This window comes from Labeo rohita, chromosome 5 (assembly GCF_022985175.1).
Source record: "Labeo rohita strain BAU-BD-2019 chromosome 5, IGBB_LRoh.1.0, whole genome shotgun sequence".
NCBI classification, from domain to species: domain Eukaryota; kingdom Metazoa; phylum Chordata; class Actinopteri; order Cypriniformes; family Cyprinidae; genus Labeo; species Labeo rohita.
In genome coordinates this window covers 10,015,584-10,035,180 of record NC_066873.1, presented here as the reverse complement: position 1 = coordinate 10,035,180, position 19,597 = coordinate 10,015,584, and the positions used below count along the sequence as shown (strand labels likewise).

At 36.1% G+C, this 19,597-nt stretch overlaps 1 protein-coding gene across 7 annotated transcripts in view; it reads left to right on the top strand.

Annotated features, from left to right (window-relative positions):
* arhgef12b (Rho guanine nucleotide exchange factor (GEF) 12b) overlaps window positions 1–19,597 on the top strand; it is a 98,572-nt gene that overhangs the window by 57,738 nt on the left and 21,237 nt on the right. For all 7 annotated transcript variants that reach the window (XM_051109352.1, XM_051109351.1, XM_051109354.1 and 4 more), the window contains 18 exons: window positions 239–288; window positions 2,093–2,150; window positions 2,252–2,445; window positions 3,227–3,346; window positions 6,602–6,730; window positions 6,848–6,973; window positions 7,051–7,143; window positions 8,816–8,926; window positions 9,083–9,175; window positions 9,264–9,306; window positions 9,478–9,610; window positions 9,746–9,883; window positions 12,746–12,778; window positions 13,556–13,670; window positions 13,754–13,856; window positions 15,635–15,841; window positions 16,794–16,938; window positions 19,505–19,540. In XM_051109352.1, coding sequence (XP_050965309.1) covers window positions 239–288; window positions 2,093–2,150; window positions 2,252–2,445; window positions 3,227–3,346; window positions 6,602–6,730; window positions 6,848–6,973; window positions 7,051–7,143; window positions 8,816–8,926; window positions 9,083–9,175; window positions 9,264–9,306; window positions 9,478–9,610; window positions 9,746–9,883; window positions 12,746–12,778; window positions 13,556–13,670; window positions 13,754–13,856; window positions 15,635–15,841; window positions 16,794–16,938; window positions 19,505–19,540 — 1,927 coding nt within the window. The remainder of the gene's footprint in view (window positions 1–238; window positions 289–2,092; window positions 2,151–2,251; window positions 2,446–3,226; window positions 3,347–6,601; window positions 6,731–6,847; window positions 6,974–7,050; window positions 7,144–8,815; window positions 8,927–9,082; window positions 9,176–9,263; window positions 9,307–9,477; window positions 9,611–9,745; window positions 9,884–12,745; window positions 12,779–13,555; window positions 13,671–13,753; window positions 13,857–15,634; window positions 15,842–16,793; window positions 16,939–19,504; window positions 19,541–19,597) is intronic.

Here is a 19,597-nt window from a genome sequence, read left to right as displayed (position 1 = left end):
ACCATCAAGGCATGGATAATTATCTGGTTGTGTAACACCACAGTACTGTATAATTACGACACTAACAGTGCTAAATACATAGTTGCTTTTCCCGTTACTACAGCGAGGCAGTTAAAATGTGTATTCAAGCTACTTGTGATCGTCCTTACACTATACTGTGCCGCTACCATAGCACATTGATGATATCAGATGCTGCCATAGCATTTTTTTTATTCTCTTTCTCTTGTTTTGCATGTAGATGGAGCTGCCATGCGAGCTGGTGTTCAGACGGGTGACCGGATCATAAAGGTGATGATCATCAGGGGCTCCAGCATGATCAAGTTTAGATTTATCAATCAGAGAAGTAGATTTTAATATAAATTGTTGAGATTTAGTTCAAAGTGAGCACAATGTGTCTGATCAACCCCAGAAACTGTTACTGGGGCTTGTGCCTTTAAGTCCTGAGGCTACAATACACAGTCTCTCCAGACAGTCTCACCTGATGTTGGCAGGATGTCTCTGGTGCTTTGCTCTGCCACCTGCTGGCTGAATGGACAATTTGAGCTCTACATATTTGTCTGGTCATAATTATGAGTTTGGAAATCATAATTATCATGTGATGTGCACTACCATTCAAAAGTTTGGTACGATTCTTTATGTTTTTTAAGACTTTTATGCTTGTCTAAGCTGCAATTATTTGCTCAAAAATATAATGAAAACAGTAATATTGTGAAATAATTTTTCCTTTTAATGTTTTCTGTTTTAATACATTTTAAAATGTAGTTTCTGCTTGTGATGATAAAGCTGAATTTTCAGAAATCATTATAATATACTAATTTAGTGTTCAAGAAACATTTCTTGGTATTATCAATGATGAAAACAGTTGTGCTTCTTAATATTTTGTGGAAAAATATTGTGCAGCGTTTGTCAGGATTCGCTGATGAATAGAAAGTTAAAACGAAAAGCATTTACTTTAAAAATAAACATTAGAAATATATGTGTGTGTACTGTGTATATTTATTATGATGTATATAAATACACAAACATGCATGTAAATATATTACGAAAAATATGTTATGTTTATGTATTAAATATTTAAATATTATATAAATTATATGAATATAAATATGTAAATACCTGTAAATATGTAAACAAATATGTATGTATACACACAGTACACACACATATATTATATAAACACAAACTTTTATTTTGGATGCCATTAATCGTTGCCCAGCACTGCTTTTGACCCGTTTAATGCTGAAAAATTGTATTAATGAGTATTCAAATATTAAATGCCATTACATTTACATACAATTACATTACAGTTACATAACTCATTAACCATCCAGATTTATTATAGTTGTGTGAAACTAAAACCATTAACCAAAATAAATAAATAAATACATATTTTATACGTCCATCAAATACTTTTTCTTCAAACTCGCTAAAATACCAGCCTCAGCCCAATCAGAAGCACCAGTACTTACATAGAAATATATATAAAATATAAATTTAATTACATTTTATTATAATTAAATTAAATTTTAGATTAATTGTTTTCCTTCTACTAAAATAACGGAAAATAGAAATTACTAACATGGTACCAAGAATTAAAATAAACTTGCAAAATGCAAACATAAAGACTCATTTAGGGCTGGTTTCAGAGACAGGGCTTAGACTAAAAAAATGATTAAATCATAGTTCAATAAGGACATTAAAGTAATTTTTATAAACATTTTAAGATCAGTCAGTGCAAGCTTCTTTCAGTTGAAATAGCTCAGACTTGCATTTTAGCCTAGGACTTGACTTAAGCCTTGTCTGTGAAACCGGGGTTGACGTATTAAAGTAGAAAAACTATAGTGTCTCAATGAAACTAAAATAACACTGAAAACAGTTAAATAAATAGTATTTTTTAGCACTTTTTCATTGTTGGTGCAAAAATAGAGTAACTTTGAGCAACATTGTTCTTAATATTCTGAGGCAACTTTTAAGTAAAAATTTTAGATTAAAAAAATTCTGAATACAGCTCAAACTAAAGACTAATGTTGCATTCTGATTTAAGTATCTATGAAATTAATCAGTGTGTTTAATGTGTTTTTTTTTCATGCAGGTCAATGGGACATTAGTTACACATTCAAACCATGTAGAAGTTGTAAAGCTAATAAAATGTAAGTAGCACATGTCTTTTGACCAAGTCTACTACGTTATTGTAATTTAAAATGAACAATACTGCACAGTTGTTGGTGTGTTTGTGTCTGTTTCTGTACAGCGGGCTCCTACGTGGCCCTAACAGTGCTGGGGAGACCGCCGGGCCTGCCTCAGATCCCGCTCTCAGATGGCGAGGGGGAGGAGGGGCCTCTCTTCTCCTTCACCTCCCCTCACTCCCCGGGGCCCATCGGTCCAGACCGCTCGTCTTCCTCCCCCAGCCCCTCGGAGCGCAAACCGACCCCTCTGCCTGTATGGGTAAGAGCTCAGATCACTGATAAACAGCCTTGATCTCCATCAGCCCCATATCATCTGCTTTCTTTCTCTCCTCACTCAGTCTTTCATAGCACTACATGCCTTTTACTACAGTAATCCATTATGTGTTTCGCTGGTTGAGTTTGAAGCGTCACAACAGCAAAACAGCAACAGCAGTCACATGCTTTCAGACAGGCAGTGTTTTGGACACGCAAGAGGGCTATGGCTCTATACAAAAGTGATTTCTAGGTTACTACAATGAGTATTTCCTTTCATAACAGTTTAAATTGTACACTGCCGTTCATATTTGAGGTTTTAAATTGCAAATGAACTACAAATGAAATGTAATTTACTAGAGTTACTGGCAAAATTGTCATTGCCTCAGTCTATTTAAAAATAAACTTTGGTGTTGATTAAGTTGCTATGCTTTTTTGCCATATTTTCTAAAAGGTTTTGAGAACTGAAACCCTACTTGAAATGCTGTTGCCATGCAGAGCTGCTTATAAATGCAGCATGCATCCTGCAACCTGTTAGTATGTGTAAATGCGTGCTGTAACTAGTACACATTCAGTTTAAAGCCATAGGAAAGATTTGGCTTAATTTGCAGAAGTGAAGCTATTCTTATAAACTGACTCATGTGTGATTAGGACTGTCATTGCACTCATACACTTACTTGTATCAACCACGTGATGTTGTGACAGCACTCTCTAAGCCTTCAATCTCACATCCTCTGTCAAGAGATGTGGGAATGATCAGAGCCGCTGTGATGTTTGATAAATTACAGGCCATGACGGAGGAGCAGAGCAGGAACCCTACACCTAAACTACTGAAGGAAATCCAGGACACCAAGAAGCACATTCCACAGAACCAGGAGCAGCTTAGCAAGCCCACTGGGACTGGACAGGTACATACTCTCTCTCTCTCACACACACATACACACAAACCCACACACAGGCTGTCTGTGATTCAGAGGAATTCTCACTTCTAAAATGTGAAAAAGAGGAATACTGTAATGCGTTACTACTTACTTAACTATAATAAAAAAGCATTTCTATTTAAGGATGTTAATGTCATGTTAATAAAATAATTGTCTGGACATTATAAAACAAAAGTTTTGCATTACAGTAATGAATTGGGTTTAAATGTGCTTAAAGGAGAAGTTCACTTTCAGGACAAAAAGTTACAGATAATTTACTCACCCCTTTGTAATCCAAGATGCTCATGCCTTTTTTTCTTCAGTCATAAAGAAATTGTTTTTTTGAATATTTTTTCCATATAGTGGACTTCAATGGTTCAATTTAATGGTTATTTTAATAAACAAATCGACAATTTATGTAATTTTACAAATCGACGATTTATGTAATTTTAACCACAAACGCTTGTCTTGTCTGTTCTCTGTGGTGCGCATGCATACTCCAGGTAATCCGGGTCAGTACAGTTAGGATATGTCGAAAAACTCCTATCTCGTTTTCTTCTCCAACTTCCAAAATCACCCTGCATTTGCTGTTTTACCTTTTTTTTTTGTAAAGGGTGTTTGATCTTCTTAAACACTGGGTTGATACTTCTGTAGCGATGTACGACAATATTGAAGTTGGAGGAGAAAACAAAATGGGAGTTTTTCCGACATACACTGCCCTCCAAACGTTTGGAAACACCCCTGGCAAAGTGTGGTTTTGGACGCTATCACAGACTATGCATGCGCTTCGCTGAGAATAGACAAGACGAGCGTCTGAGATTAAAAAGTATATAAATTGTCAATTTGTTTTGAAAATAAGTGATCGGTTTGCTAGATAAGACCCTTCTTCCTTGGCTGGGATTCAGAGCCCTTTGAAGCTGCATTTAAACTACATTTTGGAAGTTCAAACTTGGAGGCACCATTGAAGTTCTTATTGACTGAAAAAAAAAGACATAAACATCTTGGATGACGAGAGGGTGAGTAAATTATCTGTACATTTTTGTTCTGGAAGTGAACTATCCAATTGTGCATTCCTTAAATTCAGTTCATACACAATAAAACACCGTTTTGTATATTACAGAGCTTTCATTAGCCAAATGTACATGCACTGTTATTCAGAGAAACCTCACAGCTCGAGATGAAGTCTAACACAGCATTTCTTATCCTTTCACCATATAAATAATTTTAAGATGAAATATACCTTTTTAATGTAATTATGTATAATTATATTGGGATGGCTCGATACCATAATTTTGGCTTTGGTACGATACCAGAATCTAATACCTCGGTATCGATACTAAATCGATACCATAGGTGACAAATAACCAGCCTCAAAAGATAAGTGAATTGAAAACTATTTAGTAAGTATTGTTAACATACTATTAGTTCATTTGTCATTTATAAATAATTATTTAGTGTTGTAATACTGATAAAGGAGAAGTCCACTTCCAGAACAACAATTTACTAATAATTTACTCACCCCCTTGTCATCCAAGATGTTTATGTCTTTCTTTCTTCAGTCGTAAAGAAATTATGGTTTTTGAGGAAAGCATTTTAGGATTTTTCTCCATATAATGGACTTCACTGGTGCCCTGATTTTGAACTTCCAAAATGTTTAAGTTTAAATGCAGCTTCAAAGGGCTCTAAGGATCCCAGCCGAGGGAGAAGGGTCTTATCTAGCGAAACAATCTTTTTCAACAAAAAACAAATAAATAAATAAAACTGTATAATTTTTTTAAGCTCAAAAGCTTGTGTAGCATAGGCTCTGGGATGTGCGTCCACGATGCTATGAATTGGTGATGGGTCGTTCTTGAACGATTCGTTCATTTTGAATGAATCTTTAATGTGACTTGGGAAGAACGAGTCGTCGATTGAGTCGAGTGATTCGTTCAGTCGTGCATGCGCAACATTCTATTAGGTTCTGTACTGGAATTAGTTCACCTGTTTCGAGTCTTCAGGGTTTTTCGAGCCGTTCGTTCATCTTATGGGGCTGTCACGTGATGAACGAACGACTGGAACCCGAAGACTTGTCAGATGTGAGGTGAGCTAATCATAGACTAAAGACTCAGGTAAACAATGAATTAATATTTTTTGTTTCTTATAGCATTATAGTTTTGTCTTGTTTGTAGTGTGATCAATGTTTGTGTAAGCAGTAGATGTGTTAGGGAAGTAACACGTAACATTTTAATTATATTTTGCTGAAATGAACAAAATGACTCAAAAGATTCATTAATTTTGCTGAACGAGACTCAAAGGTCCGAGTCTGTAAAATGATCCGAACTTCCCAATGCTTGCATACAGGTGCGGTAAGGTCAGTTCGTTCACCTTTATCATCCATTTTTTATGCAAAATAATGTCATGTTTCATTCTACTGTTGTCTTTATTTACTGGTTTCGGGGGTATTGATGGATTTCATCTGTTTGATGATCCATCACATCATTCTGTTGCCACCTTTACCAGTTTGGCAGCAATTTGGGAAGCACTTCGGATCGCGTCACTAATTATATTTAATTATGTATAATATATAAATATTTGCATCCAAAATAAAAGTCTGTGTTTACATATGTGCCTGTATTGTGTATGTAAATACTATGGCTGTCAATTTAACATATTAACTTACTTGATTAGTTATGAAAAAATTACGCAATTGAAATATTTTAACGCAATTAACGTGCTGGCCCCGCCCCCAGACCGGTACGTCATCTTATATTTCATACAGGTGACTGTTGACAAATATGATGCGGGGCAACAGCTTCATGAATGCAGTTATGCCTTAAAATTCAAGATATTGGTGCAAAAAATTGCCCCTGACCATGTGTTTTGTCTCGTATTTATGTATATCATGTATCACATGCTATCACACATGCAGCAAGAGCAATATGACACCAATGCTGATTTTGTCCCGATCTATCACAAGTGTAAATTTGATTTTATACAACAGATCAGTAAATAAGAAGTTGATATTGTGCTATATTTTAAACATTACATTGTGTTTTTGCTCGTGAAAACTTTTTTGAGGAAAGTTGCATGAAGTTTTTGCATTAGGTTACATCATCAACAAAACTAGGCAGATACTAATGCCTGACCTCTGTGGGCTTCACTAACAGTCGTTATTTCTGCCGTTCTATTCAGTATCACTAGTGGAGCATAAATGAATGTCATGATGTCACAGTCCTAATAAATGTTGGTTTGCCTTCATTGTAGGATGGCTCCTTATCTCCAAGGCCAGGAGAAGGAGAGCAGGAGGATGGAGGGGGAGATTCGTATCGGCCTCCTTCCTGGCAGGGCGATGCTGGAATGGAGCCACCGTGGACCAACAATACCACAACCCCTGTCAGTACACCTCCTAAAATCCCAGCTGCTCCCCAGCAGCCTCACCTTCCACATTTCACACGTTTGATTTGAGGTTCCTCTGTGTAGTTTACATTTGCTATGAATTGATCCATGCAGGTCACTCCCAGTCCTGTCCCAGAGAGCCCATGCCAAAGAGAGACCCCCTGCCACAGCCCAAAGACCACACCCCGAGACAGCCTCAACTCCTGTCCTTCACCGGACGCCGAAGACACACCTGACCTTGTGAGTGACCACTCTGATCTTGTGTCTGCATTTGTAGTTTGTCAGTGCTGTGTATGATTTGAATGTTTCTCATTTAGGATTCTCAGTCGAGTGTGGGGAGCCCTTCCTCTCGTCCGGTAGCACACATCATTGGTGCTGAGGACGAAGACTTTGACACAGAGCAGGAACAGGTACACAAAGGGGGTGACTACAGCTTGGTTGTAGTCCGTACATTAGTGACCATAAACCACAAAACCAGTCATAAGGGTCAGTTTTTTTTTAATTGAGAATAAATCAGCTTTCCACTGATGTATGTTTGTTAGGATAGGACAATATTTGGCCGAGATACAACTATTTGAAAATCTGGAATCTGAGGGTCTAAAAAAAAATCTAAATATTGAGAAAATCACCTATAAAGTTGTCCAAATGAAGTTCTTAGCAATGTGTATTACTAATCAAAAAATAAGTTTTGATATATTTATAGTAGGAAATGTACAAAATATCTTCATGGAACATGATCTTCACTTAATATCCTAATGATTTTTGGCATAAAAGAAAAAGTCGATAATTTTGACCCATACAATGTATTTTTGGCTGTTGTTACAAATATCCCCATGCTACTTAAAGGAGTCATTGGATGCAAAGTTTACTTTTAGATGCTGTTTGAACATTAATGTGTTATGGCAGTGGATGTACACATCTACCCTATAATGAAAAAATCCATAGAGTGTTTTTTAATTAATCTGTAAAAATAATATCCCCTTTTTCAAATCAAGCCATTCTCAGATGCCTGTCGGTGTGGGCGAGCAAAGCTCATTTTGACAAGGTAAAAAGGGTGTTGTTTTACACTACCATTGAGAATTTTTAACCAAAGTATATTAGAGACTTTTCATTAAGACCCTGAAGAATCATATCAACTTGTGTAAAATGGGCATCCGATGACCCCTTTAAGACTGGTTTTGTAGTCCATGGTCACATTTATTTCTGCCTTTTGATTTTTGTACTCGCAGGCTCTACTCCAAGCTTTTCCACATTTACATTCATAAGCCCACATTTAAGTTTATTGTGAAATCATAAAAGTTGAATACACTACCAGTCAAAAGTTTTTGAACAGTAAGATTTATAATGTCTCTTCTGCTCACCAAGCCTGCATTTATTTGAGCCAAAGTACAGCAAAAACAGTACAATTTCGAAATATTTTACAATTTAAAATAACTGTTTTCTATGTGAATATATTTTAAGATATAATTTATTCCTGTGATCAATTCTAAATTTTTCAGCGTCATTGCTCCAGTCCTCTGTGTCACATGATCCTTCAGAAATAATTCTAATATGCTGATTTGCTGTTCAAAAAACATTTATTATTATTATTATCAATATTTAAAACAGTTTTTTTTTTTTTTCAGAATTCCTTGATGAATAGACAGATCCTAAGATCAGCATTTATCTGAAATGACAAGCTTTTGTAAAATTATATACTATACCATTCAAAAGATTAGAGTCAATTTCTTTTTGAGCAGCAAATCAGAATATTAGAATGGTTTCTGAAGGATCATGTGACACTGGAGTAATGATGCTAAAAATTCAGCTTTGAAATCACATGAATGAATTACATTTTAAAATATTTTCAAATAAAAAAAACAGTTATTTCAAAATTTTAGATCAAATAAATGCAGGCTTGGTGAGCAGAAGAGACTTCTGTAAAAAACATAAAAAAATCTTGTTGTTCAAAAAGCCTTTGACTGGAGGTGTATTCAACTTTATGATTTCACTCTAAACTTAAATGTGGGCTTATGAAACATAAAAAAATACTTTTGACTGGTAGTGCATATTAATGTATAAATGAACTCTCTCCGTCTCTAGATGAATGGCCAGTGTAGCTGTTTTCAGAGCATAGACCTCCTGAAATCTCGGCCTGCTCACCTGGCAGCTTTCATCCATCATGTGGTCTCTCAGTTTGACCCTGCGCCGCTGGTGAGATCGATTACCCCTCTTACCCCCAAACCTGGAATTTCCAGGCATCTAAAACAATGTTTATGAATTGCTTTCCATGCCCTATGACTCGCTCTTGCATGCTTATAGTTTGGTCTCAGATCAGATGAGTCACTCGTTTCCCTGTTCGCTCCGCAGCTGTGCTACCTCTATGCCGAATTTTACAAACAGACCAGCTCCAAAGAGACACGACGATTCCTCATGGATACCTTCTTCATAGACAAAACAGCTGTGAGGAGCCTTAAAACAGTCTCAACTTGTTTAGCTTGTCATAGATGATGTGGTATCCGATTAAGAGTTGTATTTTGTTTTTAAACAGAGCTTGAAAGTAACAGTACCCGAATCCATCATTGCTGACCTGGGTAAGTTCAAACATCTAAATACTAGGGCTTAATATTAAAATATCAGCTAAAACTGTCTGATATTTTGTAAATGGTACCAATTAATGCATCAGTATTCTTTTAACACCCATCTCATTTTAGTGACTCTACAGTGCCATTTTGCATGACTTATATGTGTTTGCGTGAATGCAGAACGGACTGCACACTCAATTAATGCAGAACGGAAGAGGCCGGAGCCCATCTCAGAGGACGTCCACCGACAGTATGTGCAGCAGCTGCAGGACACACTTCTACCTGACATCCAGAAGAACCTAGAAGACTTTAGGTGAAATGCATTCATCTAATAAACAAAAAATCAAATAAACACTTCCATACACTCTACAACTCAGATGTATCAGCACAAGTGTCATTCAAAACCATCTTCTTTAGTATGTTCAAATGTATTATTTTCCTGCTTCAGGCACAAGCGCAGTATGGGTCTGACCCTGGCTGAAGCAGAGCTGGCCCGTCTGGATACAGAGAGAATGAGAGATCGTGTGGCTCTGGAAAAAGAGCGATCCTGTGCAGAGCACATTATCTCTAAGATAGAGGATGTACTGTAAGTGCACATGTCCATGCTGACATACGAGGCCACTTGTTCTCTTTATAGGTTTTTTGTTCTCCTCCTTTTTTCTTTGTTCTCTCTCTGCGTATAACAGTTACGCAAACTACAGATAACAGCGATTTACATAACTCTATTATTCTAAGTTTACAAAGCCCTTGCGGAATTTTTTATATGTTTAGAATATGTTAATATGTTTTTAAAAAAAAAACATCATAAAAAGTTGCGGAAAGAATGCGGAAAACGTAGACGGAATCCCGGAATCCAGTCATAAAAATGGATTTTACTGTTTAAAGCGGAAAGTTTGGATGAATTAATCAAAACTTAAAGGATTAGTTCACTTCCAGGACAAGAATTTATTAGTAATTTACTCACCCCCTTGTCATCCAAGATGTTCACGTCTTTTTTTTCTTCCGTCGTAAAGAAATTATGTTTCTTGAGGCAAACATTTCAGGAGTGTTTTCTATATAGTGGACTTCTATGGTGCTCGCAATTTTGAACTTCCAAACTGCAGTTTCAGTGCAGCTTCAAAGGGCTCTGAATGATCCCAGTCAAGGAAGAAGGGTCTTATCTAGCAAAATGATCGGTTATTTTCTGAAAAAAAATTACAATTTATATACTTTTTAACTTCAAATGCTCATCTTGTCTGTCTCTGCGATGCACATGCGTACTCCCGTTCAAGACAGTTAGGGTATGTTGGAAAAACTCCCATCTTATTTTCTCCTCCAACTTCAAAATCGCACTACATCGCTGTGTTACCTTTTTTGTAACACTAGGTTGGTACTTCTGCAGCGATATAGGACGATTTTGAGGTTGGAGGAGAAAATGAGATGGGAGTATATAAATCGTATTTTTTTTATATAAAATAACCAATCGTTTCGCTAGATAAGACGCTTCTTCCTAAGCTGGGATCATTTAAGAGCCCTTTGAAGCTGCATTTAAACTGCATTTTGGAAATTCAAACTCGTGGGCACCATAGAAGTCCACTATATGGAGACAAATCCTGAAATGTTTCTCTTACAGCTGAAAAAAGAAAGACATGACAAGGGGGTAGGTAAACTATCTGTAAATTTTTGTTCTGGATGTGAACTAATCATTTAAATCAAATTGCGATATGTACTAGTGTCTATGAATATTAAGCCACAAAAAGACTGAATCCTGCATGTTCTCCTTGTCTCTTTATGAGTGAATGACGCAGACGCATGGTTTTGTTTACTATACACATACTAAAGCGCACATACTACTAAAATTATTAAAACTTCTGATTTTAGGGAATAATCACACAATATTTCTTTCATGTTTTAATTTTAGCAGTAGTTTTTTTAAAAATAAAGTTTAATTTTCATTAATTAAAAATGTATGTTTTAGGTCTTCATTTGATAACCAGAAAATTTTAAACACAGAATTAAACAAAAAAAGTTGTCTATTGTAAAAATAAATGTTAACAGATTAAGTTGTTTTTATGGATTCAAATAAATAGACATGCTAAAACAGAACTTGGTAACCATAAAACATAAGCTAAGAACAAATTAAAATGTTTTAATAGGGCCTTAAACATCAATTTTTTTGTTAAACTGTTAATAAATTGATGTTAAAGTGTATAAGTTTTATGGTTTTAACTAATTAAAAATGCTTTTTAATTAATAAAATGTAATTGAATCATTAAAATCAAGTCCAGAAAAATTAAAACAGAAAAAAAAGGAAATTCAGAAAAATTAAAACAGAAAAAAGGAAATTCAGAAAATTAAAACGGGTAAAAAATGGAATCCAGAAAAATAAAAAATAAAGCAGAATTTGGGGAAAAAATGAAATGGATTTCATAGGACCCTAGTACTATTCAGAAGAGCCTACCTAAAAGATTCTTCCTTTTCTTTCAAGCCCATGCCATCTCTGTTTTCAACTTACCGCAACACTTGCGTCTTTGTACTACTAGTATTCCATAACCAGACCAATATGAACGCCATCTTTGTGGCAAATTTGAGACTATATATTATAAACATGAACCAAATAAATATAAATGTAGATGTATTTTTAAATTTAGAATTTAAATGTATTTCAAAGCATTAATTTTATTAAAAGATGGAAGTGCATTGAGATGTGCAAACATCAGTATATCTTATAGCTTTATGGGCTTTCATGGTTAAAATCTCACTGATAGACAGCACTTAATTGCTGTCCATGACTTAAAATCTTGCACTACTCCCCAAACTCAGGGTGTCCCACAGGGCTCTGTTCTGGGTCCTCTTCTTTTATATACATTTTTAATATAAATGTGTAACATTTTTAAGGAGTACATACATTTTGCAAGAGGTGTATATATTTGCAAGAGACCAGTATGCAAACTTATCAGAACTGTATATGCCTTCAGAAAGGTTATGGGAAAAAATAATGCTAACTGCTGGTGTAAGCATTGTATATTCATTTTAATACAAAAAAAATCCCAAATGACAAATATAACAAACATTAGAATAAAGTGGGGAAAAAAACAGGAAGCATTTACTTTTCTTAGCTGTGTTCACTTCCTCAATGGATAATGATGTCATTTTGACTGTATTCAATGGTTTATATAATATTTTTTTTTTAGAAAAAGGATAATGGTAACAAGGTTTACGTAAGACATTGGCATTTATTCATTGTTAGTCATTATTTACACAACAGGTTCCCATTTTACCCAAAGATAACACTCAGAATAAACTTAGATTAATATTATAGCATTGATTATTATGATAAAATCTTTAGGTTTAAACCAAAATGGGTAGATAATATGTACACATTACACTATTCAAATGAGAAGTAAAACACACTGAAAGTTGTGTGTCTTTTACACTTCAGTAAACTGCAACTTATGTTTTATTTCAGATTGACGTCACAGGCCACAGAGGAAGATAAGTGGTAAGGGGAATTCTCATGTCCTCTCCTTCCATAAACGACATATTGCGTCACCCCATATTAACCCCTGAAACACTGTCCAGTGTCCTCATAGATTGAAACTAAATTTAGTAAAACGGTAGAGTTTAACATCACTTTAGAAAGTAGTAAAACAAAATCTTTGAGTATGGAAAGGTACATCTTGAAAGGTAAAATCCGGCAGGAAACGTAGTTTTCCTCCCAGTTTTTGCTGCAGTCTTGTGAGTGGTGTGTAGTTGCAGCATATGATCGGTCAGGAGCCCATATGGGCGGCAGCAGCAGGGACTGAGGCGCTGTGTGTCCGCCCAGATGGCATGCAAGAGAGTGGAGCCTCATGAAGCCTCTGACAGGAGCTTGTGAGGGCTATTTCTGCTCTGGCACTTACTGCGGTTACACATTGTACAAGTCATCTGTTCGGCTTGTAAGTGTTTGTGAGAACAGCTTTGTAAGTTCTTCGGCTGGGGTCCTAGCTGTCAGAATAATTTTCTGCACACTGTAAAGTATTTCCGCATGGACTGAACCGGGCTCTTGCTCCCCCTGCTGGAAATAATAATAAATCACAATGGATAATGATTTCTCAGTGTAGACCATTTTAAACTACAATAGTGAATTATAATAAAAAACATCAGGATTTGGCTGAGTCATCAACACCTGGATATGTATACATATATAATGTGAAAGCTTTGCTTGGAGTTAGGGATGTGAACAAGTTCCAAGTATTATTATTATTTTTTTTTCTCATACTGTCATTCTGTTTCACAGTAGCACCATGCAGTTTGTGATAGTGTCGTATATGAAGCAGCTCGGTGTAAAAGTGAAGGAGTCTCGAGGGCTCGAGCACAAGCCCAAGCTAATGAATCTCTTCCCTAAGATAAAGGTACAAACTCTCAGAAAACATATTTATTTAGTCTCCAAATGACACCATGAAACCAAACCAGTGTCCCTGTGTTCCCTAAACAGAAAACTATAAAGCTTGAGAAAGATGGAAGCGAGGAGAAATCAAAGAAACGATTTCCTAGTGTCTTTCCTCAGAGACGGCCGAGCAGGAATGACGCTTCAGCACGTAAGTTGATGGTTCATTTCACTAACACTAAACTAGTGGTTCTCAACATTTTTGACTCAAAAGCCCAAATATAACAAAATTATATTTGAAATAATTGTGATTTCAGAAGTTACAAGATTCTGATTCTGTATGTTCTTCAATAAAAACAATTGTTATTGAGGGGGGGCAAAAGAAAACTTGATTATTTTGTCTCTGTGTTTATCCCAAGTGAAACTCTACACTCTAAGCATACACAGCCAATGAGCTTGGTGCTTTACATTTAAATGGCTGGTTAGCATTCACTAGAGCATTTTGCAGAATGCTTTTAGAGTTATGCTGCAACCTTCCACATCCCCAGCTCCACCTGCATAGATCTGCTACGGGTTATTTTCTATGCTATTTGTGCAGCAGCAGTATGTCTTAAATACTCACAGCATCATGCTGGTGTATATATTGGCAGTAGCAAGTTCCTTTACTTGCTTTGCAGCAGCAATAATCTACAACAACCACAAGATCTGTTCAAGACCAAATACATTAACCTTGTCATATCCATTGCCATGCTAAAATCTTCAGAGAGTTGGCATGAAAGAAAATGTTTTAGTTAATTTTTCATTTATATGATTTTCTAAATAGTCTGGCCTTGAGTACCACTGGATTCCAGCATAGATGTAGTTTTATGTAGTTATGCAGTTAGTAGTGTAAATGTCAGCCAATCATAACTGAGGTTGTTTACATATAGTTTTATAAGTCTTAGCAAAAAAAAAGAGAGGCCCGTTTAATTCTAGGATTTAGGTGAAATGGTATTTAAAGTTAATTAATTAAATGATATGTCTCAAACCTTGAGAAATGTTTTGTGAACGGTTATAAGTAAATGGATGTAAATGAAAAGGGAAAAAAAATAGTTCATTTCTCAGTAAAAAAAGTTTCAGTTTCTGTTAGGAAAAAATCTTTGTGTGGCATAGTTTAGTTCCTTGGGTTTATTTTAGTTCCCTGTTTGTGACCATTTTATACATTTGAAACAAATTATAAGCAATAGCACAAATACAATAAAACTAATTAAATTAAACACCAACAGAGGCTGCTCCCACCATAGTCGATTGACATGAGCGTCTTACCTCAGATCAGCTGTAAGAGACCTCCATTGTTTGGATGCCAGAGCAGGGATGTAAGTTAGACAAGAATATCTCCGATTGAGCGATTGAGGTGTTGTGTTGCTGGATGTAATAATGAACATAGTGGTCGTCGTTTACTCCGCTGAAGATGCAGTGAATTACATTTGTTTGTGAAGGGAATTCAGCTCCCAATCTACATATATCAGTCAATTTTAGCATGAATCATTTGTGATCCAGCTTCACTTATAGCAGAAGTGAGTGTAAGGTTGTTTTTTTTTTTAAGAATCTTTGTGATTGCCTTTCCGAATAACGTGCTAGTTAGCAAGTTTAGCGGCTAAATGCAGCTAAAGTAAACAGGCTCGTCACTCCACAGAGAGAAGAGAGGGGCGGGCGAGTAGAGCTCATTTGCATTTAAAGGAACAATCCCTCAAAATGGGATGATTTTTGCAGAGCTCATTTGACAATGTAAAAAGGGTGTTGTTTTACACAACTATTGAGAATTTTTAACCAAAGTATATTATAGACTTTTCATTAAGACCCTAAAGAATCATATCAGCTTGTGTAAAATGGGCATCCGATGACCCCTTTAAGACTGGTTTTGTTGTCCAGGGTCACATATTCTCTCCCAACTCTCTACATCCACATTATCGGGCCCTGACACTAGTTCTGTTCTCTCTTGCCCTGCAGTCAGCAGGGCTTTGGAGCCGAGGCAGCGTCCGTCAAAGCCTCAGCTGCCATTGGGCACTGGAGAGCAGGCAGACGGGTCGTCTCCTCCCATTCGGGGCAGTCAATCCAGCGAGGGCTCAGATGGCACCACTGCCCTGGTCACATCACCCCCTTACAGCGCTCCTGCAGCACAGGGCACAGACGGCATCAGCCGAGAGTCTGAAACAGGTGAGAGACGCCTCGCAAACCATTGCTGCCAAGTGTCTTTGCTCATGTCATTCCAAACCCGTAAGACCTTAGCTCATCTTCAGAACACAAATTAAGATATTTTTGATGAAATCCGAGAGATTTCTGACCCTGCATAGACGGCAATGCAAGAGCATTGTTTACGTGTTTGGAACGACGTGAGGGTGAGAAATTAGTGAAAGAATTTTAATTTTTGGGTAAACTATCTCTTTATGAATAATGCTGTATTTAAATAAAAATAAATATGGCATTAACTAATGTTAATTAATGGGACCTTATTGTAAAGTGTTACTGTTTTCTTTAATGTCTTCAATCTTTCTCTTAGTTTTTTTCCTCCAGTCATTGTCCTTCTCAGTGTTATCTGCCCTTATTGATTCCTGTTTGTCTCCTCTCCTTTTCTCCAAATTTCCACATATTTTCCAGCAGCTGTGACAAAAATTAGAACCTTATTTTTGACTCAAGATTTGAAAAAGGTCTAGATTCCAAATAAAATTACCATGGTTACTAAACAGATAAGATAGGATTCTGATTTAAGTTATTTCTGTAATACAGCCCCAGGTTTTTAGTTTTTTTTTATTTGTTTACTTTGTCTGAGCTCTGTCAGTGGTCTGTCAGTGTTCTCTTGATAATCAAGGTCATGGCTCAAAATCAGCTGACTAACCTTTTTCAGAAAATGGGACTGTTTTACTTTTTACTTTTGTTTTATAATTGTAGAGGGTCAAATTGTGCCCAAGTTTAGAGATTTTTATGTGCTTCAATGGGAGAGTTCATTCTTTGTGTTCATAATTGTACAGCTTTTTTGTTTTTGTTTCAACTTTCAGTGTCAAAGGTCAGTTTCAGATTGTCTGTTCCTATGAAGCATCTTCTATTCAGCACATATTTCAATAGCTTTTCATTTTCTGACACGTTGTGTCTCTCTCTGCCTGTGGATTAGGTGGACTTCCCTCTTCTGCACTACCCAGACTTGGAGACGGTGTCGTCCCAGGAGATTCGCAAGAATCGTCCTCTTCAAACACTCACTTTGACTTCAACGTTGGAACACTGGAACATCTACAGGAGGAGGAAGCTGAGACAGACAAGTGAGTCAAGGGAACACCATCCAGGCTTATATTAACAAAATCACTTTTTCACACTGCGCACGATCCAGATTTATGATGAATATAATTTGCATCCTGAATGAGATTATAATCTGACATTTCATACTGAATGAATTTCTAAATATTTCAAAATAATGCAATTATTGAAGTTTGAGTCTGATCCACACTGCCATTCAAGCATTAGGTTTTTTAATCTGAAAATTAATACTTCTATTCTGCAAGGACGCATTAAATTGATCAAAAATGACAGTAAAGACATTTATGATGTTAAAAAATGTTCATTTGAAAAGAAATGTCAGTTTCCAACATTGATAATTAGGGATTATCACTTTCTGCAGGACTCACCCGATACCGATACTTTTATTTTTGGTACTTGCCGATCCCGAGTACCAATACAGATTAATTAAATTTACCAGTAAATTTGTAAAATATTGGGTACAGGAATGTATATAGTGTTAGTTGGTTAACTTCATTTATCAAGCAGATACAGTCAAACCAAAATTTATTCAGATACCTTTTCTCACATTATCAGACAACATTTCTCACATTATCACAGTTTGTTCGGTATAGAAAAATGGTATTAAAATATGACAAGAACTTAAAGAGTTAAACTGTGTCAGAACAAATTCAGCTTGATAATGTCAGATAACTTTAATAGAAAAGTATGTAATCGATTAAAATCTAGCGTAAATTATTCAGTCAGCTGTTAGTATGACAATATTTACACAACTGTCAATACTTTGTCGGGCCACCCTTAACCTAAATGACAGCCTGTAGTCTCCTGGGCATGCTGTCAGCCAGGTTCATGCAAACCTGAACTTATCATTTTTGGTCCCAAATTAACAATTTTACTGGTAGTCCACTGTACAAAGAATTTTTGGGTGTAATTTGTCACAGTTTACTTTTATTTTGCTGTCCTCACTTACATAAATAAACTATAGTGTCCTACACCCACTAGTTTAAAAAAATATAAAAAATTATATCTGGTCTGGTATATCTGGTTTGAATCATTTTTGGTTTGACTATTTTATTTATTATTTTTACACTTAATTATGCCCATTACAATTTTACAAGTTTTTGTTACTTTCACTGTTCATTTATTTATTTATTTATTTTTGTTCTATGGTAGCCTACATCATCTTTAATTTAATAGCATTAAAAGCTGCTCCACTGCAGCAGCTCAGTACTGTAATCACGCATTTTGTTGTAATAATGCAGAGAACCACTTTATAAATCTCCTAACTGTGATATTTTCTGTATAAGTCACGTTTTTTTTTAATAAGTCACGTTTTTCATCTGAAACATGCTGCGATTTGGGCTATAATCCAAAGCGACTCATGTAATGCGGAAACACTCATGATGCAAGCAAACGTGCAACGCACGCGCGTATTTGCGCACGTATTCGCCATAAAGTTGTGTTTGCTTAAGGTTTAAAATAAATTGTTTATAATGGATGCCCTTATAAATTTTGTTTTATATTTATGAATTTGTTTTAATCCAAATGATGCGTGTGCTAAGTGAGCGAATATCAATAAAGATCTCGCAACAGAAGTACACGCTCTCTCTCTCTCTCTCTCGCTCTCTATCTCTCTACCATTAAATAACTTGTGCATTGCTTTACTTGCATGTTTTTGACATATCTGACCGAACTACAAACTTTCCAGTGATGTCAAGGGCTCTTAACTTGACAAGTCCGCAGCAGCTATACACGCATTAATACTGAATGTTTAACATTATATTAATTACATGCATATACTTTGTGGACATCCTTAATCTCTAATGACTCCATTCTGTTGTCTGTTGTCAGTGTTTCTTTGCCTGATTATGCACTTGTCACATGTTGTGTGGTATCGGTGTTTGGTGTTTGGTATCGGGGCATTTTAACGAGAATGAGTCTGAGTACAGGAGCTCAGTATCGGGCTTGATACCGATACCAGTATTGTATCGTGCATCCCTATTGATAATAATAGGAAATGTTCCTTGAGCAGGAAATCAGCATATTAAAATGATTTCTGAAGGATCATGTGACACTGAAGATATAAGAGATAATACACAATATGTACTGTATTTTTGATAAAATAAATGTTGCCCTGCTGAGCATAAGATAAAAAGAATCTTACAGACCACAAATTTTTAAATAGTGTAAATAACTCTTAAATATCAATTAATGTGCTGGGGTGAATTGTCACTCCAAAAAAATACTTTAGCATTGGATTTTTGTTTTAAGACGAGCAGTTGCGGTCTCATAATCAGGCTTTTTAGGGTAAGAGTGGTCTCATCTGTCTCAGCAGCCATGATACAGGCCTCACAGCTATTTTTGTTCCTTAAGTCTCTGTAGCGACGACGCACATGCAACGTTTGAAACAAAGCTTTGCTCTGTGGTGCTCTGCTCTGTAAATGATCTTATTGGGACAGACACAGAGATTGAAGCTTGTGCCTCATGACTTGGGGCTCTTGAGAAGAGAAAGGGAACGCTGACAACATACTGCTTTTGGGGTGTTGGGATTCTTACTACTGTAGGGTAATTGGAATGTGATTTACCTTACAGGACACAGGACACCGGCACTCCCAGGCCTGACAGGAGGTGAGTGCTCTCTCTTCCGTGGTTGACCAGTGTGGGTTTTTCTGATATAATTTCTTG